Genomic DNA, 23,282 nt, shown 5'->3' with positions numbered 1-23,282 from the left:
AGCTGTACTCCATCTTGTTGAGTGTGTATTTCCAGCTTCTAGAACAATCTGTGGTAGTGGGTATAACAGACAAAGAATTCCATCCGTGACATCCTCAACAGGCCTAACAATCCCCTAACTGATGGCAGGCCATGCGGAATCTCAAATAGCAGTCAGTGTCTTGGGCTACTCTACAAAAGGCCATCAAATCCAGTAAAACCTTGAAGACACTCTATTCTAAAGGCTGTAATGTAGTTTAGGTAGCTTTAGGAATTTACTTTTTTGGCAATAAAAAAAAAAAAAAAAAGCTAGTGCAAGCTGGCCATGACCTCCACTGGCAGCCAGTGCCATGAGCATAAGGATTTAAAATTCATTTTTATTTGCAAAATTAAAAAGCCTAATCGGAGTTGGAGTCCTTCTTCTTCCTCCGTGCCCCCGCTTTCTCCCTGCCCTGCTCCGGTCGCTGTGTCAGCCACTCCTTCTGGAGCTGTTTCAGCATGTCTGCAGTGAGGAGTCCTTGCTGCACCAGCCTGGAGGCAAGGGGCAGCTCCTTGTCACTGGGGCTGGGTGGCTCTGCGGCCTTACTCCCTGCACTCTTGGTGCCGCGTGTCCTTCTCGCTGGGCTCTTGGAGGCCCCTGATGGTAAGCTCCCCAGATTCAGAAGCTTGTGTGACTCAGAGATCTTAATCAGCTTGGTGATGTTGTGTACACCTTCTTGGATAATGACATCCAGTTCTTTCTGGAGACTTCGAACGAGACTGGAGTCTGGAAACATATCAATAAATCGGTAGCTGGGAAAAGAAAAAAAGGAGCCCTGGCATGAGAGCTGCGGCACTAACAACCTACCCACCTCCTGACGGCGCCTTCTTTACGGTCCTTCCTAGTAATACAGTGCCTTTGTGCGGCTGTTATCTCTGCCCATGGGTCTGAGGCGGTGTCCAAACCCCACTTGAGGGGATTCTAATACACTCCACCGCAGGGACTGCTTCTCAAACATTACCGCACAGGGTAACAGGCTGGAAACCCTGTGAAAATGCAGGATCTGAGCTGGCAGAGATGGCTCAGAAGGTAAAGGTGACTGCTTCACAGACCTGCTGTCCTGACCGAGAGCCACAGGGCCCACAGAAAACATGGAAGTAAAGAACCAACTCCACAAAGTCACAAAGTTGGCCTCCATTCAAACAAAATGTACCTTGGCATGTGCAATCCATCCACCCACATCATACAAACATGTATACAAACACACACACACACACACACACAGAGAGAGAGAGAGAGAGAGAGAGAGAGAGAGAGAGAGAGAGAGAGAGAGAGAGAGGTAATTTTGTTTAATGCAGGATTTAAGTCTAGATGGAGCTGAAGTTCTTTTCTTCTAGATAGCTGGCTCTCAAGGGATACCAAAGCCTTTGGACTGAAGACCACTCTGACTAGCAAGGATTAAGCCTCATTAGGCTATCTTACAGACTCTGCAAGTCTTTTCAGGAATGAGTATAAACAAACCTCAAGCCCCTTTACGGACTATACACTACAGACTATTCTCTAAGGATCTCTCTACTTTGGAAGAGCAGCTGCCACTCACACAACCTTTACTTTGCCGAGTCAGGAAACCACAAGCATAGAAAGGAAAAGGGTTGTACCTCAGCCACAGGTAAAGATCAAAGACATCGTGGACAGCTTCAAGGTCCATGAGGTCTTTAATATTCTTAGGCGGAAGCAGAGGCCACTTGATGTACCGGCGTAGCCATGCAAAGGTCAGGGGCTCGTTCCTGCTGTACTGCCTGGCAAACTGAGAGGAAAGAACAAAGTTTGGTAAAATAACCAGAAGGTCTGTAATTAGAAAGAAAAAGGAAGTGTAACTTGTAGACTGTGGTTGCTTTAAAAGACAGGCTGGTTTCATTGCTGCTTAATACTTTCCTACTACATTTAAAAGACATTTAATAGGAGGCTGGAGAGATGGCTCAGCAGTTAAGAGCACTGACTGCTCTTCCAGAGGTCCTGAGTTCAAATCCCAGCAACCACATGGTGGCTCACAACCATCTGTAATGGGATCCAATGCCCTGTTATGGTGTGTCTAAAGACAGCCACAGTGTACTCATATACATAAAATAAATAAATAATTTCTTTAAAAAACTTAATACTTTATAATACCTTATTTAGTTGAGACAAGGTCTTATAGGCCAAGCTAGCCTCAAAATTGCTGTATAACCATGAGAGGCCTTGAGCCCCCGACTCTCCTGCTTCTGCCTTTCGAGCCCTGGGGTTATGGGAGTGTGTCACCATGTTGAGCTTAAATTGTTTGTTTAAAATTAAACTGGGCTGACTCTTCCGGTAAAGGCATTTGCTGATAAGTCTGATGACCCAAGTTTGGTCCCCAGAATCTAACTGACCTCTCAAAACCACTGTCCCAGGTAGTACGAGAGGCCATCAGCAGATGCCAAAGTAAAAAACTCTCTAGTTTTCACGCCACGCCCAAGGCTTTCGATGGAAGACCTCAGCAGCTGCTGACTTGCACCCTTCCCAGGTCCTCCCTCCTGGCAGAGGCTCCTGCTTCATGTCTGCCTGAGGAAGCAGCTGCAGTCATGTGAGCATGCAGTAGCTGAAGACTGCCCACAACCCCCACCCTTATCCTAGCTCTCCCACTAATAACATACGTGCAGGAAAATACCTAAACACAGACCTCTAAGATACACTGTTAAGGGAAAAGGAAGAGAGTTGCAGAATAATTCGTTTAACATTTATAGAAAAACATCCACAAAACAAAACTGGAATTCCTACCGGTTCATGATACAGGCAGATGCCACGTGAACCAAACTCTAACAGCTGGGGACGGCAGGCCACAATCAACTTATCTACAATGCGTTACAAGGCATCCCAAGTATTTGCCTGTTATTTATATAATTTTGCAATAACTTAAAAGGTAAATTCAGTAATGAATTCCATTCAAATAGAGATGATACACAGAACGCTGAGGCCTCTGGAGAGATGGCAAGAAGTCCAGAGAAGCAGCCTGAGTTTAGTGGCCTGAGGCAGGCAGCCCAGCATGGAGCTCCAGCATGGAAGGCCTGTGCAGTTCAGCTCGGCTGCCCCTCTCCTAGAACCCTGTGCTTTCCACAAGTCACACCACAGCCCAGCGCAAACGGCTGAGAGGGCACAGAGGCGCCGCCCTTACCTTACCGAAGCTGAGTACCACTGCTTCCTCCAAGTCCCTCCCTCTAAGAGCTTTTTCAGCTGCCTATCTCGGCTTACAATGGCGACACCACCCAGGCCCAAATACACGCAAAGGTTAGCCTTCAAACATCACCAAGCCAGCTTATGTTCATGTTTCCACAAAGCCCCTCCTATAGGGTACTCTCCCAAGCATACTGTTTGGAGGAAAGTAAATCAATCTGGAACAACTCAAAACAGCACGGAGCTAAAGACATACCTGTAGCAAGGACGAGCAGACAAAAGGCTGTTTCTTGTTGATGGGGGCTGTGCAGAACACATACCTCACCCGGAGACTTAGGGGAATGTGCTGGATCAGCTCTGCAGAAAACTTAAAATCATCCATATTGCAGACAAAGTACTGCCCGTCAACTTGTGCAAAGTCTACAAAAATATCCTGGGGGAGGGGGAAGAGATACACAAAATCATTGGCGGCGTGCGTGGAGTAGATACCCGCGTGGACAGGAATGAAGAACTCAAGTCCCCGCGACCTCAGGAGACCCGTGCTTCCTTTACCTCTCTCTAAAGCTAAGGCATTTCTCCCGCCTTCTTCCTAATCTGAATTTCTTTTTGAAACGGAGGCTACCATGCCCCCAGGCTAACCTCCAACTCCAGGGTCTCCAGCCTCATCACCCTGAGAGCTGGGCTTACAGGTGTGCACTGACACACCCAGCACACCCAGATGCTGGTTTTCACCAGCGATCCACATTTCATGAGCGGCAAATGCACCAAGGCAGAGGCCTGTCGGCATGAGCCAGCACTGGCATGCACATCAACAAGGAGAGACGCAAGAGCTTCGCTTACAATGAGGTTGGACAGCGTTGTCTCGGGGAGATGGTAGGCAAACATCTCAATCTGCTCGGCAGTCGGATGAAGACCGGCGGCCTGTGGAAGGAAAGGACGACAGAATCAGGAGCTCATTTTCCTCCTCATTGTTTTTCAAAAAGATTTTCTTCTTTGCAAACATGTCCTACATTAGGCTAAGTTTTTTTGGTTTTTTGTTTGTTTGTTTGTTTTGCTTTGTTTTGTTTTTTTGAGACAGGGTTTCTCTGTGTAGCCCTGGCTGTCCTGGAACTCACTCTGTAGACCAGGCTGGCCTTGAACCCAGAAATCCGCCTGCCTCTGCCTCCCAAATACTGGGTAGGCTAAGTTCTTACCAAACAAGTCCCATGCCAAGTATTTCAGTAATATAGAAAAAAGACATGGCCATCTTCATCACTTATTGCGATTAGAAAAGCTGACAGGATTATTTAATGAAAGGAGATCATATAGCTCTTTGATATTTTTTAGTCCGATTTCTAGAGTATTACTTCTACGTGGGTGACAGAACACCAGAAGGCATCTTCTCTGGAGATCAGCTGGCTTTCTACACTGAGATACCCACAGCTAAGTACGAGAAGGGGAGAGAAAGGTGGAGGAAGAGGAGTCAAGATGTAATCCCTAGAGGTCGTGCAAAGGCTAGAGCAGAGGTACAGAGGAGAGCGGGGCTGAGAATAAACACCCAGGAGCTAGCAAGGGGCCCGTCCCACCCGGGAGCTAACGTCCTGTCAGCAGCCTCCACCCGTCACTGCATATACGCTTGCCTTTATATCTGACAAATGAAATACGCCACTACAGTATACTTCTAGAAACTTAAAATTCTGAAGTTAGTTTGCTTTAAAATGATTCAGTACCATCTACTTAAGTCAGTCCTGGCTCGCTAAGCCTCTTCTCCAGTTAAGCTTCTGTTAAGTTTCCCCCTTTACTGTCATGACTCTATGCACCCACAGCAAAGAAAATCAGACCAACTGAACCTGTTGAATCTGGATCTTTCATTTGTACACAGTTTTCTAAGAGGTATTGATGTCTCTCTAAACCAATAGACAAAAGCCTATTAATTTGATTTTAAATTATGTAGGTGGGTGGAGGGCTGGGCAGGGGGCAGCGGGTCCCTGACGCTGGAGTTACAGGTGGTTCTCAGCTGCTGGTATGGGTGCTGGGAAGCAATCACAGGCGCTCTGCAAAAGCAGTATGCACTCTCCCCTCCTGAGGCATCCATCTCTCTGGCCCTAAGCCAGAGCTTTCTTGTCATGGTTTCCCCAGCTCAAGCAGGCTTTCTGTTTCCATGCATTTGAGGCAAGTGACTAGGGAGGGAACGACTATCCTGCACACAGAGGCAACAGCAGCAGCAGCAGCAGCAGCCGTGGTGACGGCTAAGCCTTACCCGTATAGGATCCACGGGTCTATTCAAAATCTCCTTCAATAAAGACAAGTCGTCTCGGTGCATTGTGGTAACCTCCCCCTCTTTAAAGTGTGAGCTGAATCTGCCGGCCCTGCCAGCGATCTGCAGGGCTTGGGAGGTGGTGATGGGCTCCAGCTCCTTCTCTCCCTTTTCATTGATGCTGGGCTTTATAAGGGAGTAAAAAATAATTCTCCTTATGCTCCTGAAACAGAAATAAAAGTGACCCCACAGACTGTACACAGCCCTGTTGTAAGTCATCACACCTTATTAGGCTGTCGTGTAATCTTGCAATTATTCAAAAAGAGAAGTAAATGGGTCTGGAGAGGTGGCTTAGCAGTTGGAAGCACCAGCTGCTCCTCCAGAAGACCCGAGTTCGATTCCCAGCATCCACATGGTGGCTCATGACCACTACTTTCAACTCAAGTCCTGGGGGATACACCTCTCCAAAGGCACCAAGCACACAAGTATTCTGTAGAAATACATCCGGCAAATACCCATACACACACATACACACAAAAGCCCGATTGCCCACATGTGGTACATAAACATAACATATAGGCAAAATACTCAGAATTTAAATACACAGAATTTAAAAAAAAAAATGAATCATTTAAAAAAATCAAAACAAACTAAAAAGACAAACAGAGTGATGGCCCAGAGCTCGACCTCTGTGTGTGCCCTCTACTGAGCTTAAGGCAGGGCGAGCCCGGGTGGCCGTGGCAGCCTGGCCGGCACCCACCCCACGCACAGTGTTTGCGTCTTAACAGTCTGGCCGCATTGCGTTCACTCCCTGGAGATGGTGAGTGCTGCAGCAGGAGGCACTTGCACACACACTAAGAAACCCAAAACAAAGCAAAGGCAACTGCCCTGCAGAGGAGGCAACTGCTCTGCAGAGGAGGCAACTGCAGAGGAGGCAACTGTCCTGCAGAGGGGCATGCCAAACCCCAGGGCTGGGATATTCTCTTTTGTTTCCCAAGAAGTATAAGATAAAGCTTAAGCCTACACCAATATTTCCATCCTAACCAACTAGAACACTGAAAACAACAACAACCCTGCCATCTGACCCACTGCTCATCACAAACAAATTACTTACAAATTAAGTCCCATGCCAATCGCATCTGTAGCTACCAGGATTTTGCATGGATCATTGGGGTCATTAAACTTTCTTGCTTGGGCAAGTTTGGTCCCTGGAAGGAATAGTTCACATTAATTCCATTTTTTAGACATCTCATCCTAAAAGGCACAGGTGAGATGGCAGTTAGTGATTACCGGGTGGCAGGCTGCCGTAGATCACCGCAGATTCCAGTCCCCGAATTTCAATCTGTCGGCTCACAGAATAAATGTCATTCTTGCTAAAGCAGACGATGCAGTCCCCAGGTTGAAGGTTGTCTAAAGACTCCAGTGCACGGTCCAGCACAGAAATGGGGGTGAGCCTCTCATACTTCTGAACCTGCAATAAAGACACACGTGGAAAGTAGCACCCTCGAGTCGGTACCAGGGGACTGACCACTCGGAGCAAAGCTTGCAAGGCAGGCAGCCCACTGGACCACAGGCTGGCTGAGCAGCCATTCAGGAGCTGCACCCAGAAACCTTCATTTGGATGCTGTGCTACCGTCAATTCTTGGCATTCCTGAATATTTCTGTGTTGCCATCCTTAAAGAACTTTAACATACACTAATGTTCAGGATAAAGTGGCAGCTTCAAAAAGATTATCAACTAATATTTTCATTTTATGACAGAGTAAAATAGTCTTCTGTGGTTTGCAGACAGGGCCCAAAGCAGCAAAGTCTAAGATTTCAATCTGGAATTTCTCCCACTGCATTCTATTCAATCTCCTTCAAAGCAGAGCCTGAGACTGTAGTAGGTCAACTTAAGACATTTCTTCATTTCCGTAAAGCTAATCTTTAGTGTCAGGCAGACTTGATTTAGAATCACCATGGAAACACATCCCTGGCTGTGCCTTACAAATCTTTCCTAACGGGTGTAAGAGCAGGAAACCCACCTTAGCTGTGGCCGGCACCGTCCCACGGCTGCGGTTCAGAGAGAACCTAAAGTGAGCGAGCCAAGCACCTGGGCTAGCTGCTCTGCTCTGCCCTGGAACTGTGCCTCCTTCCCGCCTTCCCACCTTCCTTCCCTCACAACTACCTCATCCACCTTGTCATTTAGCAACGGGAAAAGCGACGTACAATTTTACTATCTTTTTTTTTTTTTTTCCAAGACAGGGTTTCTCTGTATAGCCGAACTTAGAAATCCACCTGCCTCTGCCTCCCAGAGTGCTGGGATTACAGGCGTGTGCCACCACTGCCCGGCTACAATTTTACTATCTTATTAAGGAATTCTGAGAGGGCGAAATAAGGATGGTTTTTAGAAGAAACCAGTTTCTGAACTGTAACTTCATCTATGCCAAAGGGATGCAAACTAGACTTGACAATTAGATAAATACCAAAAACTCCAACACGAGATCTTCAAGACTGAGAGACTCCAGACATAGGCGGAGCTTGACTCAGCAGTCTGACGTACTCAGTTCCAATGACACTGGCTCATGAGCTACGGATGCAGATCAGTGGCAGACAGAGCACGCGTAAGGCCCTTAGTTCATTCCCAACACCACGAATAAGAAGACAAAAGGGTTTTTTGAAATGAAAGCCTGAGAGCTGAGTCCAACAGTGCATGCCCATAATCCCAGCACTCAGGAGGCTACGGCAGGAGACTGCCATGAATTTGAGGACAGCCTGGGGTACACAGTAAGACCACATCTCAAAAACAAAAAACAATCAAACAGCCTCACCCCCCAAAACAAACAAAGAATCTTGTGAAAATGAACTATCTCCCACCTGAAGCTCGTGTGTATGTGTGTGTGTGTGTGTGTGTATGTATGAGCCAGTAGGCTCTATTAAAGACTTCCTTTATGCTAAGCTCTGTTTTCAATCTGTCTTAAAAAAACAAGCCAAAAAAAAAAAAAAAAAGCAACAACAAAAAAACCATACTCTTTTAGACAGCACGCAAACAGCTCCACACACATGCAACACTTTGCTCATCGTGGGCGCCCTCCACAGCTATGATCTGACTGTGCCAGGCTCAAGCTAACAAGCCGGTTCATGGGTGCGATCGGCTCTGTGGCACAGCCCCAGAGAATGAAGGGACATGTCTTACCTCTACCTCCTCCCCAGTGGTGTATAGGAGCTCAGTGACCAGGTCAATAGCAGCAGACTCTCCACACAAATGGACTTCCTCAGCACAGAGTCCTGTAGATGCACACAGAGGTTTACATCGCTCTGTTCTCTTCCTCAGCACTGTAACTCTGTCCAATGTTTTCAGGCTCTCTGACTCAAGGCCTCTTTGAGCAAAAACAGAGCCCAGTTTTACAGATTCACAGGCCTGTAATTTGCTCTGGATACAACTGATGCCACTGTAGGATGAGGGACGCCGCAACTATGATGCTTAGTGGCGGGTGTCAGTCACAGGCCTGAGTTCTTCAAATCAGAACTACAGAAGCTGAGGCTACAAGCAGTAGCACGGGGCTAGTAGGCAAGGAGCTCTGAGCTCCTCACCGGAGCAGATCCACTTTCACATGCTGTATGACAGGCAAACTCTGGGCTCAGCCATTTGTTCTTGATCTGAAAACGCCTGCCCAACTACAGTGTGCTAAATCAAAGTTCATTCTGAGCCGGGTGTGGTGGGACTAGCCTATAACCCTAACACTCTAGAGGCTGGAGCAAGGGGACCCAGAGGTCAAAGTCAGCCTGGGCTACATAGTGAATTCCTTTTTGGGGACTTGGAGTGTGGGGAAGAAGGAAGAAAGGAGTCGGGGGAGGAGGGAGAAAAAGGATCATTTAAAAAATCAGGTAACAGACATTCATTCATGCCTGTGAGCTTCAAGAATTCCTATTCTTGGGCCCCATCCTACAAAGCAATTAAAAATAAACCAAAAGTGAAAAGCTACATCCACCAATAATTCTGCTACAGCACTGTTGGTAACGGATGTTTCAGCCCATGAAACAAACTGCTGCAGTGCTGTCCAGAGGACAGTACCCGCAAGGATTCACCTACAGAATGGAACGGTACCTATGAAACAACACCACTGCAAAGAAGCAAAGCACAAAGTTTTAAGTCCTCCAAATGCCACAAACATAAAAAAGCAGATGTGAACCACATCAGACATCAGCAGTGACTGCAACTATGGCTGACACACCTTCTTTCCGTTTTCCTTTTGAGGCAAAATCTTAAGGTAGCCTGGCTTGCTCTGAACTAGCTGTGGAGTCCACGATAATCCTCCCAGTTCCTGATGGTCCTGCTTCCTCCTCCCTACTGCTGGGACAACACTTGGAATATTCATTCCATCATACTCTGCTTATAGGATTCTGGGAATCAGGCCCAGAGCTTCATGCATGGACTATTGGAAAGTGCTCTACTAACAAGCTATATACCCAGCCCCAAACTTTTAATTTTTATTTATTTATTTTTTGGTGCTAAGGATTAAGCCCAGGGCCCTCCCATGCTAGGAGTGTTCTACCACTGGTTACATCTTCAGAGATTCAAACATTTCTTTTTTTTGTTTTTTGTTTTTTGTTTTTTTTTTGAGACAGGGTTTCTCTGTATAGCTCTGGCTGTCCTGGAACTCACTCTGTAGACCAGGCTGGCCTCAAACTCAGAAATCAGCCTGCCTCTGCCTCCCAGAGGGCTGGGATTACAGGCTTGCGCCACGACTGCGCAGCCAAACATTTCTAGTCATTTGGTTACGTTAACTTTATAACACATAAAAGCAGCCCTTTTTGTTACAACATAAGCTTATACTTGTGAGTTTTAAGTGGACTTGTCTGGAGAAGAGAGGCAGCCGTCGACTGAAGGAAGCAGCAGACCACTCACCTAGCAGTGCTCTGGTCCAAGCCCATCCTCTGGCTGGGTCTCGAATCATCTGGATTTCATCTATCACAGCCACCTCATCTTAGAACAAAAGGGTGTCCGTGAGCAAAAGCCTCTTAAGCTCCACCACCAACTCCCCGACACAGGTCATTACCAGGGCTTACTCAGTGTGTCTTTTCTAACACACGTGCTCTAAGTGGTGTGTTCTAAGTAGTAACCTTAGTGTAACATGGTTAGAAGTACTGGGGCTGAGGTTATTGACAGGAAAGTAAACTGAAGCCCAGACAAGTAGGGATGAGACTCAAATCCTGGCTCCCTCGCTCTCAGCACCACACTTCACACTCTGAGCACTCTCCTCCAGGGCATCTCTGCAACTCACACACTCTGCTGACTCCGCCTACCAGGAACAACCTAATTACTCTCCAGCCTGATGGGTAACAGAAGGTATAGGTTTGAAGGACCTACATCTGATGCCCTCTTCTGAACTCTAAGGACACATGCATGTGCACAAACACACTCTCTCTCTCTCTCTCTCTCTCTCTCTCTCTCTCTCTCTCTCTCTAAAATAAATCTGAGTCCAGTGTGGTAGTGTACTTCTTTGATCCCAACAGTAGCCTGGCAGAGGCAGGCAGGTCTCTAGGAGGCTGACACCAGGCTGGTCCATATAGCAAGTTCTGGGCCAGCCAAGGCTACATAGTCTCAAAAAGCGCTCCCCCAGCCTGTGCTCAAGAGCAGCAAGCACAGTGCATGCAGACCTCAGGCTGTTCTGCTCATGCTCAGCCCACCACACGGGAAGCAAAGCAGCCCCTCGGCTTGTTTTCTGAGGCCCCAACACTTGTAACCATGCTACACTATTTCTGGAAGTCATGTTTTCATTTCCATCTTCAAATACCAAGGAACTGAGAATATCGAAGAAAGCTAATTGATACTGAAAACCAGATTAAAAATACTCATCACATCAAGACAAATAGGATAAAAAGCAGGAAGCAGAGAACATTTTGACTTGAGTGCCATTTGCATTGTAATACTGTATGATTTTTAAAACACACTAAAGAGTTTAAAACTATTTGAAAAGTTGATTTTAAAAACAAAAGCAAGCTGTTAGTAAAAACCCTATGATCTTTACTATATTTACTATATTTACCTAAGTGCATACCCTATGTATAAATAACAAAATCTGAATACTAGCACAGAAAGTTAAGAAAATACACACCACGGGATTAATTAAAAGTCATTGTTTGAGGACAGGTGGTATGGGAAAATTACATATATTTGTTTTGTTTACTTACACTTCAGTATTTCCAGAAATGAAGCCAGAAGTTGACTAATGCACTATATATATTACAGACCTTTGTTTCTGGCATTGAGGACTGAACCAAGGGCTTTGCACTTACAAGGCAAGTGCTCTACCACATTCCCAACCCAGGACAGAATGTAAACAACCTAAACATTCCTTAGTAGGGGAATGAAGAGTTTTTGTCATAAGAAAGAATATTATGGCCAGGTGGTGGTGGCGCATGCCTTTAATCCTAGCACTTCGAAGGCACAGGCAGGCGGATTTCTGAGTTTGAAGCCAGCCTAGTTTACGGAGTGAATTCCAGGACAGCCAGGGCTACACAGAGAAACTCTGTCTTGAAAGAACCAAAAAAAAAAAAAAGAAAAAAAGAAAAAAAGAAAAAAAGAAAAAAAATAATATTATGTAACAGTTTATATTGATAAACCTATAGTCATAAATATATGATATATAAGTACACTATGTCTGATCGTCATTTTTGAATACAAGGTCTCAGTAGCCCTAGCTGTCCTGGAATTCAAGGAGTCCCGCCTGCCTCTGCCCAGCGCTGAGATTCACTTCCATTGACAACAAAGGACAACCAGCATGGCGAGGCTTGCTGTGCCGCGGTCAGTATTTAGTGTCCTGTTTTCTCCTAGCGTTCTTACTTTTCACCATAAAGCCCGATACCTTAGGTTAACCACCCTGAAGCCCCCACCCCAGACCCTCGTTCTCTGGACAGCATATACGTACAGGGAGTTGCAACGCTGCACATCTCCACAGTGCATGAGACATGGGTGGCTTGTTTGCCCTCGGGCTCAACTGTCAGCCGCTCTTCCCCAGTCACCAAGTCACACGGTACACCCTGGAATGACATAAAGAAACCCAGACTTATCTCTGACTTGAAAATGGTAACAAAAAAACCATAAGGACTGAAAAGGATTCATTCCATTACTATCATCTTATTCAAATAACCGAATCAAACATTACCAATCTTTCACTTATACACTTACAGCACGCACACACAGCTACTTAGTTTACAAGTCAGATAAGTCGAGAAACGTTCAACCAGAACCTTCAGCAGAGGAACTGTAGTGGGACCTCTGTTTCTTGAGCAGAGTCTCATGTAGCCCAGGCTGGCCTCAAACTAACTATACAGCCAATGATGATTTGAACTCCTGAAGTCCTGGGATTACAGACACACAGCATGTCGCCCAGCCAATGGTTCCGGTTCTGGACTTGGTCCGTTTCCTTTGCAGTGGTCAGGAGTGAACCCAGGGCTCTGCTTACACCACAGGTGCTCTACCACTGAGTTTCTCTCCACTCTACCATCTCTCAGTTTCTCTCTGTACACGTCAGCACTAATGGAGTTAATTCAGCGAATGTGAACTGTTTCCATACTCAAGAACAACACTATGAGTGGAGCTTGAGACTAAAAAGACCTGTTTACCTCCCCCCAGAAGAAGCAGCATCAGTGGCATGGTACACTGGGGTACTGAGCCAGGCATGCAAGGCTTTCTAGAATGAGGGATGTTTTGTGCTTAATCTGAGAAAGTCTAGTCCACAAGTAACCTACAGTATTTAAAAAAATAAAGAGGTTACAGGAACCAAAGACAGACTGAGGAATTCTGACATCAGTGTAAACTAGAAAAATGGCCACAGCATGTGGGAACTGAGATGGGCTCCTAGGAGGGAGCAGGGAAGCTGTTACTTGACAAGCGACACACACACAAACACTTTAAAGCATTTCATACTTTACATATGTGTCTGTGTGGTACCGTAGAGGCTGCAAGAGAGCTAGATCCCTGGAGCTGGAGTCGAGGCACTTTGTGAGACACCCTACATGGATCTTCAGAGTAGTGAGTACTCTTAACCAATGTAGTTGTTTCTTTGGCCCAATAAAACTTGAAATTGAATATGAATTAAGTAGTAAATAATAGTGGACTATCAACTAAATATCCTTTCAGATAAATATGCTATAGTTATGTTAATGAACAACAAACAAAAAAAACAGGTCTTTGTTCTGAAGAAAAACATCCACAAACAATTATGTGGGAGGCTGGAGAGATGACTCATCCGTTAAGAGCACTGACTGCTCTTCCAGAGGTCCTGAGTTCAATTCCTAGCAACCACATGGTGGCTCACAACCATCTGCAATGAGGTCTGAGGGTGAAGACACACCCTCTTCTGGTGTGGCTGAAAAGAGCAATGGTGTGTGTGTGTGTGATTAAAAAAAGATTTTTTTTTTTTTAAAAGAATTACGTATAAGAAACCACCAAACTGGAGAATATTCCACTGTACTGTGAACAGCCCATTTACTGGCACAGAGCCTCAGACCAAAGGCCTTCAGTGCAGTTTTAAAATGTGGCTCTCATCCTGATCAAGTTCTAACTTCCCACACCAAAGTCTGACTGAAGAGACAGATAAATACACATCCTGGCAGAGCACCATGTGACCCAAGGAGCAGTTCAGAGGGCCTTCCAACTAATTCATCCTTTCTATCTTGAAAAGGCAAACAAGTGCTATTTTTAAAAAGACAGGGGCTGGAAAGACTGCTCATCCATTAAGGGCACTGACTATTCTTCCAGAGGTTCTGAGCTCAATTCCCAGCAACCACATGGTGGCTCACAACCATGTGTAATGGGATCAGATGCCCTCTTCTGCTGTGTCTGAAGACAGCTACAGGTACTTACATATATAAAATAAATCTTAAAAAGAAAAAAGATAGCCGGGCGGTGGTGGCGCATGCCTGTAATCCCAGCACTCTGGGAGGCAGAGGCAGGTGGATTTCTGAGTTCGAGGCCAGCTTGGTCTACAGAGTGAATCCCAGGACAGCCAGGGCTACACAGAGAAACCCTGTCTTGAAAAAACCAAATCCAAAAAAAAAAAAAAAAAACCCCAAAAGAAAAAAGACAGAGAAATGAAGCACACGAGTCTGACAGCAGGCATCATGTGATTTTCTGCAATTCTGTCCACAGAAAATATTCAGTAATACTTCATTTCATTCTCGGAGGTAGGTCTTGCTGTTTTCATTCCTGGTGATCTTGTTTTGGATTCTGAGACAGTTTCCTCTGAACTGAGGACCCAGCAGGTATGTCAGCGCTCACATCTCTCCCCACAGCTGTGTGCACCATCACCTCACACCTGCTGGCTTCCCATGTACAGAAACAGGCGCTTCTGCCAACAGTAGCGACTGCATTCCTTCCCCACAGAAAGTGTGCGCCTTCGCCCCAAGAGAGAAGTTAGGGGGAAATGAGCAAATACCCTGGAGAGTACTGACAGCAGCATTGCTCTTCTCAAAGATCTCATGCGCCAGCAGCTTCAGAGGGCCGCAGTACACGCCGGAGGCCGCTGACAGGTATCTCTGGATGGCATGGTAAGTCTTCCCACTGTTGGTGGGACCTGAGTGGAATATTATCTTCCGCTGTATGGCTCTGGCTTCTGGGTACCTAAAATATGAGCAGGTAAAGAGCTTAACTCTATTAGCCCCATAATCCATTCTAGCAGACAGTCTTTGAAAAACTCAGTGAAGGCTATAAAACCCACATTAAAATAACAAGACTTCCAAGAGCTGCATTTACTGGAGGACAGGAACCTCAAATGCAAGTAACTGCTTTGGCTATCTCCAGTTTACTGGATTTAAACTGCCATCAGTCCCACATTTATGTTTACATCACTCCCACAACTCTGAACCCCAAACCCCCAAAGCAACTCCCCCTGGGCTTTGTAATTTCAGCATCAATAAATACAGCAACCGAGCATCTGCTTCTGGCCACATGGGCTGACTGGTGAGATGGACCTTACCATATGCAAACTCAAAACTGGGCAAAATATTGCAGCAACTGTTTGGGTCAGAGACAGCAGGCAGTGAGGACTAACCCCTGCAGGAAGGGAGCACAGGACACAGGGAGGTAGCACCCGAGCAGGGAGGAGCAGTTGCCCTGAACAAGCAAGTCGGATGCAGAGCTGCTGAAGCAGGTCAATTTGTTTGTTTTCAAGACAGGGCTTCACCACCCTGGGCCAGCCTCCAGCCTGCTAGACAGCTGAGAATGACGGATTTATTTATTTATTTATTTATTTATTTATTTATTTCCCTTCCTTCCTTTTGTTGCTGTTGTTGTTGTTTTGTTTTTGAGACAGGATCTATGTAGCCCTGGCTGTCTTGGGGCTCTCTATGTAGACCAGGCTGGCCTTGAACTCATAGAAATCTTCCTTCCTCAGTCTCCTGAGTGCAAGGACTAAAGTGTGCCTCTTCGAACAGCAACGTTGAATTCTAAATCGTCCGGCTCACCTTCCTACATGCTGAGGTTCCGGGCATGCACCACCACGCCTGGTGTCATGCTGTACTAGGAATCAAGTCCCTGCCAGACAAATGCTCTATCACCTGAGCACAATCTCCAATCTGAATTGAAGCAACTGGAATTTGAATGGTCAAATGTGAAAGGGCAGAAAAGGTGAAGAGAGTGGAGTCCCCAGATCACAGTGTGTGGGGAGTTGGGGTGGTGGTTTGGTGGAGTTCTGGCCAAGGGCTGGGCTGGACCTATGTAAGGTTACAACTGGCAGGGCCTAGAGAGCAGCTCACAGGATTTGGACAGCGTATCTCAAAGGCGCCACAGTGCCACAAGATGCTGCAGCTCCAGCCATGGGAGAGACTGACTAACATCCAGGCAGTGAACTAAGGCATCAGAACTACCACTGAGGACAGCCTTGACAATGTGCTCCATCCCAAATCCACCCAAGAAAACCTCAACCCACACTCCAACAGCATAAAAGGAACACACAGTAAAATGTGAGAGAATTAATTCCTTGGTTATCTTGTTTTGTTTTGTCTTTGGGGAAATCAAAATTTCCACTTTATAATTTGTTATCTAGTATAAAATAAAAGCGTCAACATCAGTTTCCCCAAATTAGGAGGCTCGGTGTCAGTAAGGCCAAGAACTAACCAGTTGGGCGGTATCCTTAAGTCACTGATCTTCCGCAGATCATCCTTGCACTCCAAGACAGGAAATATCTGTTTGGCATGTCTCAAGAAAAATGGAAACAGATCGTCCACGTGAGCTGTAAGATAGCAGAGCACATCAGCACGCTCACTCTGAGATGCTCATAACTCAGCCTCAAACTTGCAATCTGCCCAGGTCAGGCTCCTGCACTGTGGAAACCCATTTCTTCTGAGCAAGGGAAGCTGGGCGCTGCCAGGACTGGAGAGCACGTCCAGGAGCAGGGGGCCCCACTTTCTATCCCTTCCTTCTCCAAACCTCCCATGTCAGGCAAAACAAAAGACTAGTAACCAACCACCAGGCTCTAAGCTCCTCAGTGTAAACACGCAAAGGTTAACACAGCAGGAGGTAAACAAAAACAGCTTGGACACACATTAGAGAGACATGTTCTGTGAACTGTGTGGGTAGTGCTGCTGTTGGGGCTTGAACCCAGGAATTTATAGAGACTACACCTATGATCAAACCCTGAGCTATCCCACTCCAACTCAATAACTTTTTTTTTTCTTTAATTTCAAAGACCACAGAGAAGCAAATCAGTTTCCCCCACACCTGAAGTGGCTCTGAGAGAAAAGGAGCGTATGTCTCACTCGGCTATATATCAGGTTCTCCTTCAGTGCCGGGCACAAGCTAAAGGGCTAAGTGTCAAACACATTTCACACTATAATCAAGGTACCAGGATTCGGTTGGAAAGATAGCTCAGCAGTTAAGAGCACTGACTGCTCTTCCAAAAGTCCTAAGTTCAAATCCCAGCAACCACATGATGGCTCACAACCATCTGTAAGGAGATCTGATGGATGACCTATTCTGGTGTATAAGAAGACAGCTACAGTGTACTCATATAAAATAAATAAATAAATAAATAAATAAATAAATAAATAAATAAATAAATAAATAAATCTTTTAAAAAAAAGTACCAGGATACACATAGAAACGGAACAGTAATGTTCCTACTTTGATTCTGTTTTGAGACGTGGCGATACTACAGCCCAGGCTGGCCTAGAACTAAAAGAAATCCTGCCTCAGTCTCCAGAGAGATGGGACTAAGTGGGCACCATGTCTACTGCTTTGTTTTTCTCTCAGAACAAAGCTTTGTGAAAGAGAGAGAAGCCAATGGTAGACAGGGATGAACGGTGCCGTGTGCTCATTCTATCCCACTCATGCTGTTCACCATGCTGACGGAGCAGAGGGCGACGGGTCAGAGACGGTCTGTGCAGGACTTACTGACGGAGGGATTTAATGGAAAGGCACAGTGACTTATTTACAGAGCACAGTGCCAGGACCTATTCTCAAACAAGGAAACCCTGCTCCCTAGAGAAATAAGCGAGAAGAAACAGAAACCACACCCACTAATACTCCTAAAATTCTCAGGGCTTGAAAGGTGGTTCAATAACTTGAGTGTTCCCTGTGCAAGCATGAGGACCTGAGTTCGGATCCCAGCACACACCTAATAAGCTGGGTGAGGCTGCCAGTGCATCTTTAACCCCAGCTTTGGAAGGGGAAGGGGCAGGGAGACAGGAGGATGTGGGAGGCTCGCTAGCCACCAGCCCAGCTCCAGGGTTAGTGAGAGCCAGACCCTGCCGTCTTCCTCTATCTCTGCATGTACACCAAGAAACACACAGGCACACATACAAAGCACACAGGCACGCATGCGAGGCACACATGTGAGCACACACACAATTGTTTCTTTAAAAAAAAAAATCTTCACAGTGGGCTGGAGAGATGGCCCAGAGGTTAAGAGCACTGGCTGGTCTTCCAGAGGACCCAGGCTTGGCTCCCAGCACCCACATGGCTGCTCACACCCACCTATAACTCCAGTTTCAGGGATCTGATTCCTTCCTCTGACCTCTGCAGGCACCTCATGCATGTGGTGCAGACATACGTGTATGCAGAACACCCATACACATAAACATAATTTTAAAAAAATCCTCTCAGCAGGCCAGTGACATGGCTCAGCAAGGAAAGGCAGTGTCATACAATGCCTGAATCCTACAGCTGGAAGGACAACAGACTGCCAAATGACCTCTGACCTCCACATGAATGTCACGGCATACATACATACACGTTCCTCTTCTCCACTTCTCCTTCCCAGCCCCCAACTCCATCATCCTCCCTCCAGCTCACACGCACACAAAGTAAGTTTTTTAAAAACCCCTCTAAGCACTTGCCTGCACTGAAGCAGATATCATTCAAGACGATGTGGATGTCCACGTCCAGAGAATGAGACTGCATAATGTAGTTCCTGAAGCTGATGAAAGCCTGGTGGAAGAGGCGAGCTGTGCAGAGCACAAAATCACAGCATCCAAGGATTAGTCCAAAGTGTTACACAGAGATGCAGAGAGCTCAGTGCTTAAGAACACTGGCTGCGCTGGGCGGTGGTGGCACACGCCTTTAATCCCAGTACTTGGGAGGCAGAGGCAGGTGGATTTCTGAGTTCGAGGCCAGCCTGGTCTACAGAGTGTGTTCCAGGACAGCCAGGGCTACACAGAGAAACCCTGTCTCAAAAAAACCAAATCCAAAAAAAAAAAAAAAAAAAAGGAACACTGGCTGCTCTGCCACAGAAATCAAGCTCCACTCTCAGCATCCACACCGTGGCTCACAGCCATCTCTAACTCCAATTCCAGGGCATCTTAACACCTCTTCCATGGGCACTGCACAAAGTAGCTACAGACATATATGTAGCAAAAATACTCACACACATAAAATGATAAAAATTGTTAAAAAATAAATTTCAAGGGCTGGAGAGATGGCTCAGTGGTTAAGAGCACTGACTCCTGAGTTCAATTCCTAACAACCCCATGACGGCTCACAACCATTTATAATGGGATCTGATGCCCTCTTCTGGTGTGTCTGAAGACAACTACAGTGTACTCATATACATAAAATAAATAAATCTTATAAATAAATAAATTTCTAAAAGGTTGTCAGCCTTACCATCAAGTCCATAGTCAGCACCCAGCTTTTGGATTTCTTGTCTCTTATAAAACTTGTCTAAGACCTTCTTTACTTCACCTAAAAGAGAAATATAAAAGTTTTAACATTTGTTTACCAATTTCGACAGATCTACAACAAAAGGAATTTGAAGTCATAAGACTAAAGGCTGTAACCTTGGGAATGCTTTGAGAGCGTGAGGCTTTGAGCTACTGTGCAATGGAGTAAAACTGACAGAGTACAGCACTGGGCCATCCCTGACAGGCAGACCACAGACACACAAGGAGAGAACCAGCTCCACAGGGTCACCATCAAACCTCCACTTGTCCCCAAAGCTCCTAGAGTAACCATCGCTTCCAAGAAGAGGTGAGTCCTTCTATCAGAGGCAGATGTAATTCACCACTAAGAGCAGTGTTAGCCACGGCAGCCTGTGCAGTAACTAACAATAAGTCCCAGTCTGAGAACAGCTTGGCTTATCTTGAGGAGGGAAAAGGTAGAGGGAGAGGAAGGGGAAAGGAGAGGAGGAGTGCTATTTTGTTAATTAGCTGACCTATTAGGAAAAGAACCCATGGCACCGCACATGCTTGGCAAGGCATATATCCCATGGCTATGTCCTCAAGCACATTAAAAAAGAACACTTTGCAGCCTGGAAGTGGTAGCACATGCCTTTGACCCCAGAACTCTGAAAGCAGAGGCAGGCCTATCTATCTCTCTGAGTCTGAGGCCAGCCTGGTCTACAGAGCATGTTCCAGGTCAGCCGAAGACACCCCAGAGGCAGCGAAGAGAAACCTTGTCTAACTTTTTATTTTGAAATAGGACATCTCTTAAGTTGCCCAAGCTTGTTTTAAACTCATTTTATAGTTCTGGCTGGCACTGAACTTGCCATCCTTTGCCTCAGACTCACAACACGAGGATTATTATTTTAAAGTCAAAATAGGAAGCGTCAATTTTGTTTGTTGAAGAGTCAGGAAGGTCTTCCCTGGACAGCTTGTGCCTAAAAGAATTGTGGTTTTCTTTCAGTCTCAGAATGTCATTTGGTTGAAAGAAACCTTTCACCTTCTCACTGAAAACATTTACAGGTTTGTCAAATTCACCCAAATCCAGGTAGGACAAAACCCACTTCAACCCAGGCTTTTTACTCGTCTCTGGAACCCGGGACGATACTACGTTTTAGCAAAGTCAGTTTTATCAACTTTTATCTTCTATTTAAATTCAGGTCTGCCTCGTGGGAGAGTAAATTTATTGAGAAATAAGGATCTGAGGCCCGTTGTCTTGGCAATCAGACAGAATCTTAACATTGTCAGACATCCACATCAGATCAATGGCAAAGTCCTTAATGTTTAATCCCTCCATGCCACCTAAGGACTCCAGGGGCACAAAGGGATGCACCGCTTAAGAACAAAACTTTCTTAAGCAACTCGACCCAAGAAAGGGGACAATGTTACTATAGAAAAGATTAAAGATAAATTAGGTCCGGGTGCTGAGGGCTCTAGAAAGGAACAGACACTGCACTCTGCAGGCCCCGGCCTCAGACCCTGCAGCTTAGCCGGGAGGCTCCAGCACTCACTCTTGTCTAGAGGCCGAGTGAGCTCGGCGCCTACGTCGCCATCGGCGCTGGGACCCTGAGGCTTCACTGTCAGCGGCACGAACAAGGACGTGTTCGGGGCTTTGGAGCCACCAGAGGCCGAGGAGGAGGCGGCCAGGCACGGAACGCGTCCTGAAACCCCGGGGAATGACCCCACTAGAGCGCGAAGGGCGGAGCAAGGGGCCGCCCGGGGCCCAGCCCCGCGCCCCGCCGGGAGCCGAGCCCACAGCAAGGCACACCGGGGCAAGGACATGGAGGCCGCGGCTCGAAATGAGCCGGGGAAAAGCCCGGCGACTGGCGCCGCTCAGTGACGTAGCACCGGAGCCCGCGGAGCGAAAGGACCCAGCGCGAGCGCGGGGCTGTCCCCGTGCGCGCCTGAATGAAAAGGAGATGGAAGGGCTGGAAGCGCGTCTCTTCGGGGGAGAATGACCTCTGTAGGTTGCACTGCAGAAAAGAACTCCCATTCTCTCACTCTTTCTGCGACAATTTGCAGCATCTTTCTCCGAAAAACGGGAAAGTAATCAGGCATCTTAGGGATGTTACAGATGCGCCAAGGGGAACCTTGCAGGCGACATCATGTGACCAAACCGTCCAATTCAGTGAGTGAGCCAGTATCCTGCATCATGTGGCTTCAAACGCTGAAGTGCACTTCCAAGAAGAGCACTGCATTAATATCCTTAGTTTCCTGATAGGATAACGTTGGAGGACATAGCTTGACCTGTTACAGATCAAGACGGGTTGCAGAGAAGTTTGGTTGTACGATAATAGGTCCTTATATGACACGTGTGTAAATACACGTGTGTAAATACACGTGCTTCTCTCCTTGGTGCTAGGGCTCGATGTAGGGACCATGAGCTACAGGACTCAGTTAATATGAGCAGTTTGTACTCCTCGCATCTCGATAGTGATAACCACAAGGCAAAAGTATGCTCTGTTTACCTGGTCAAAGGGGTAATCAATCTTATTTGTTCCTATCTACTACAGCGCTCGGTCTCACCCGAGCTGCAAGGCAAGAGGTGCCTCTGTTCGTTCTGTCTGGGAGTGCCCATTTCATTCAGTTCTGGGCCGGCCAAACACTAGGAGGGAAGCTGTGTGCGGCGGCATTCCCTCAGCCCTCTACCGAGACGTCCCCAACACCACCTGGTTTCTGAGTTCAAGCGCTGTTCGAATTTTAGAAAATTGGACTCAGTAACAACGTCGTTTGTTCTGTGTCTGGTTTGTTCTTAGCGTGGTCCTCATTCCAACCTGTGCCATCAGTCTCTATGTCTCTATCCCCTCTTGGCAAGTTTTCTTATTTCAGAAAATGAGCTACGGGATTTTGGCTTCAGAGTCACAGCTCCAAAACCATCTAGCACTGAGTCAAATCCCCCAGAGTTCGGACACTGAACTCGAATAGCCGCCCTTCTCTGAAACTGACCCTCCAAAGGGACTTTCAGTCTTTTTTTTTTTTTAATTCGATATATTTCTTATTTACATTTCAAATGATTTCCCCTTTTCTGGCCCCCCCACTCCCCGAAAGTCCCATAAGCCCTCTTCCCTCCCCCTGTTCTCCCACCCACCCCGGGTCTTTCAGTCTTAACTGCACTTACTCTATCCGCAGGGTCTGCAGTGATAATATAGTTATATGGGCGGACCGCCTTGAGAACCCTCCTTGGTGAGAGGCTCATGGGCAACAGTAGGTGATCAGATCAGACTGAATTGGCAGCGAACAAGGTCAGGTTTATTGGTGCAGGTCTTGGGCCAAGGGCCCTTACATTTCTGGGCAAGGGGAAAGGTTATGTGTCAGACAGAAGCTGGCTTTTTTCCCATGTAAGGTCATGCCTTGCTCGAGTGCCTGGTGGCCATTCAGGAGAGGGGCTGTGGCCACCTGGAACTCGGTTTTGGCACCATGGGGGGTGGGGGGGGCGGGTTTACAATGTGGGTGGGGCTGTAGCGAGCAGGAGCCTAACACATCAGGGTTAAGAATTTGTCAATTCGTCGTTGGGCAGAAGAGATGATTTAGTGTTTAAGAGCACTAGCTGCTCTTGTAGAGGACTTGGCCTCGCAACTGTAACTCCTGTACACCCTCACACAGACATGCAGTCAAAGCACCAACGTACATAAAATAAAAATAAAATTAAAAAAAAAAAAGGTCTTTGGGTTGGAGTGTTAGCTCAAGTGGTTAAGAACCCAGGTTTGATTCCCATGTGGAGGCTTACCACATCCTCCTCAAGCACTAGCACCTGTGGCATA

The 23,282-nt window shown here is 46.6% G+C and overlaps 1 protein-coding gene across 2 annotated transcripts; it reads right to left on the bottom strand.

Moving 5' to 3' along the window:
- Positions 1-335: 335 nt before the first annotated feature.
- Positions 336-21,354, bottom strand: Supv3l1 (Suv3 like RNA helicase). 2 transcript variants are annotated; one of them, XM_052163655.1, is made up of 15 exons: positions 21,033-21,354; positions 19,469-19,546; positions 18,703-18,810; positions 16,484-16,598; positions 14,821-14,989; positions 12,294-12,405; positions 10,271-10,348; positions 8,558-8,649; positions 6,674-6,854; positions 6,498-6,591; positions 5,387-5,606; positions 3,988-4,068; positions 3,404-3,580; positions 1,617-1,765; positions 336-770 (listed from the first exon to the last, which is right to left on the bottom strand). In XM_052163655.1, the coding sequence occupies exons 1-15, from the start codon at positions 21,301-21,303 to the stop codon at positions 377-379; spliced, it is 2,319 nt and encodes a 772-aa protein (XP_052019615.1). In that variant the 5' UTR covers positions 21,304-21,354; the 3' UTR covers positions 336-376. The 2 variants fall into 2 exon arrangements, with proteins under 2 accessions (XP_052019615.1, XP_052019616.1); XM_052163656.1 differs by lacking the exons at positions 16,484-16,598; positions 18,703-18,810; positions 19,469-19,546; positions 21,033-21,354 and having other exon boundaries at positions 14,805-14,828.
- Positions 21,355-23,282: the final 1,928 nt, after the last annotated feature.

Source organism: Apodemus sylvaticus, chromosome 19 (assembly GCF_947179515.1).
Source record: "Apodemus sylvaticus chromosome 19, mApoSyl1.1, whole genome shotgun sequence".
In the NCBI taxonomy this organism is placed as follows: domain Eukaryota; kingdom Metazoa; phylum Chordata; class Mammalia; order Rodentia; family Muridae; genus Apodemus; species Apodemus sylvaticus.
The sequence above is the reverse complement of the archived record's forward strand: the minus strand, read 5'-3'. Positions and strand labels throughout refer to the sequence as shown.

Bases quoted from the DNA above. Each gene is read 5' to 3' on its own strand.
- Supv3l1 (XM_052163655.1), bottom strand. From the start codon at position 21,303: ATGTCCTTGCCCCGGTGTGCCTTGCTGTGGGCTCGGCTCCCGGCGGGG. The intron at 12,406-14,820 runs GTCAGTACTCTC...ATGTCATTCCAG, and splicing joins TTGAGAAGAGCAATGCTGCT to GGTGTACCGTGTGACTTGGT. The intron at 4,069-5,386 runs GTAAGGCTTAGC...TTCCTTCCACAG, and splicing joins GACCCGTGGATCCTATACGG to GCCGCCGGTCTTCATCCGAC.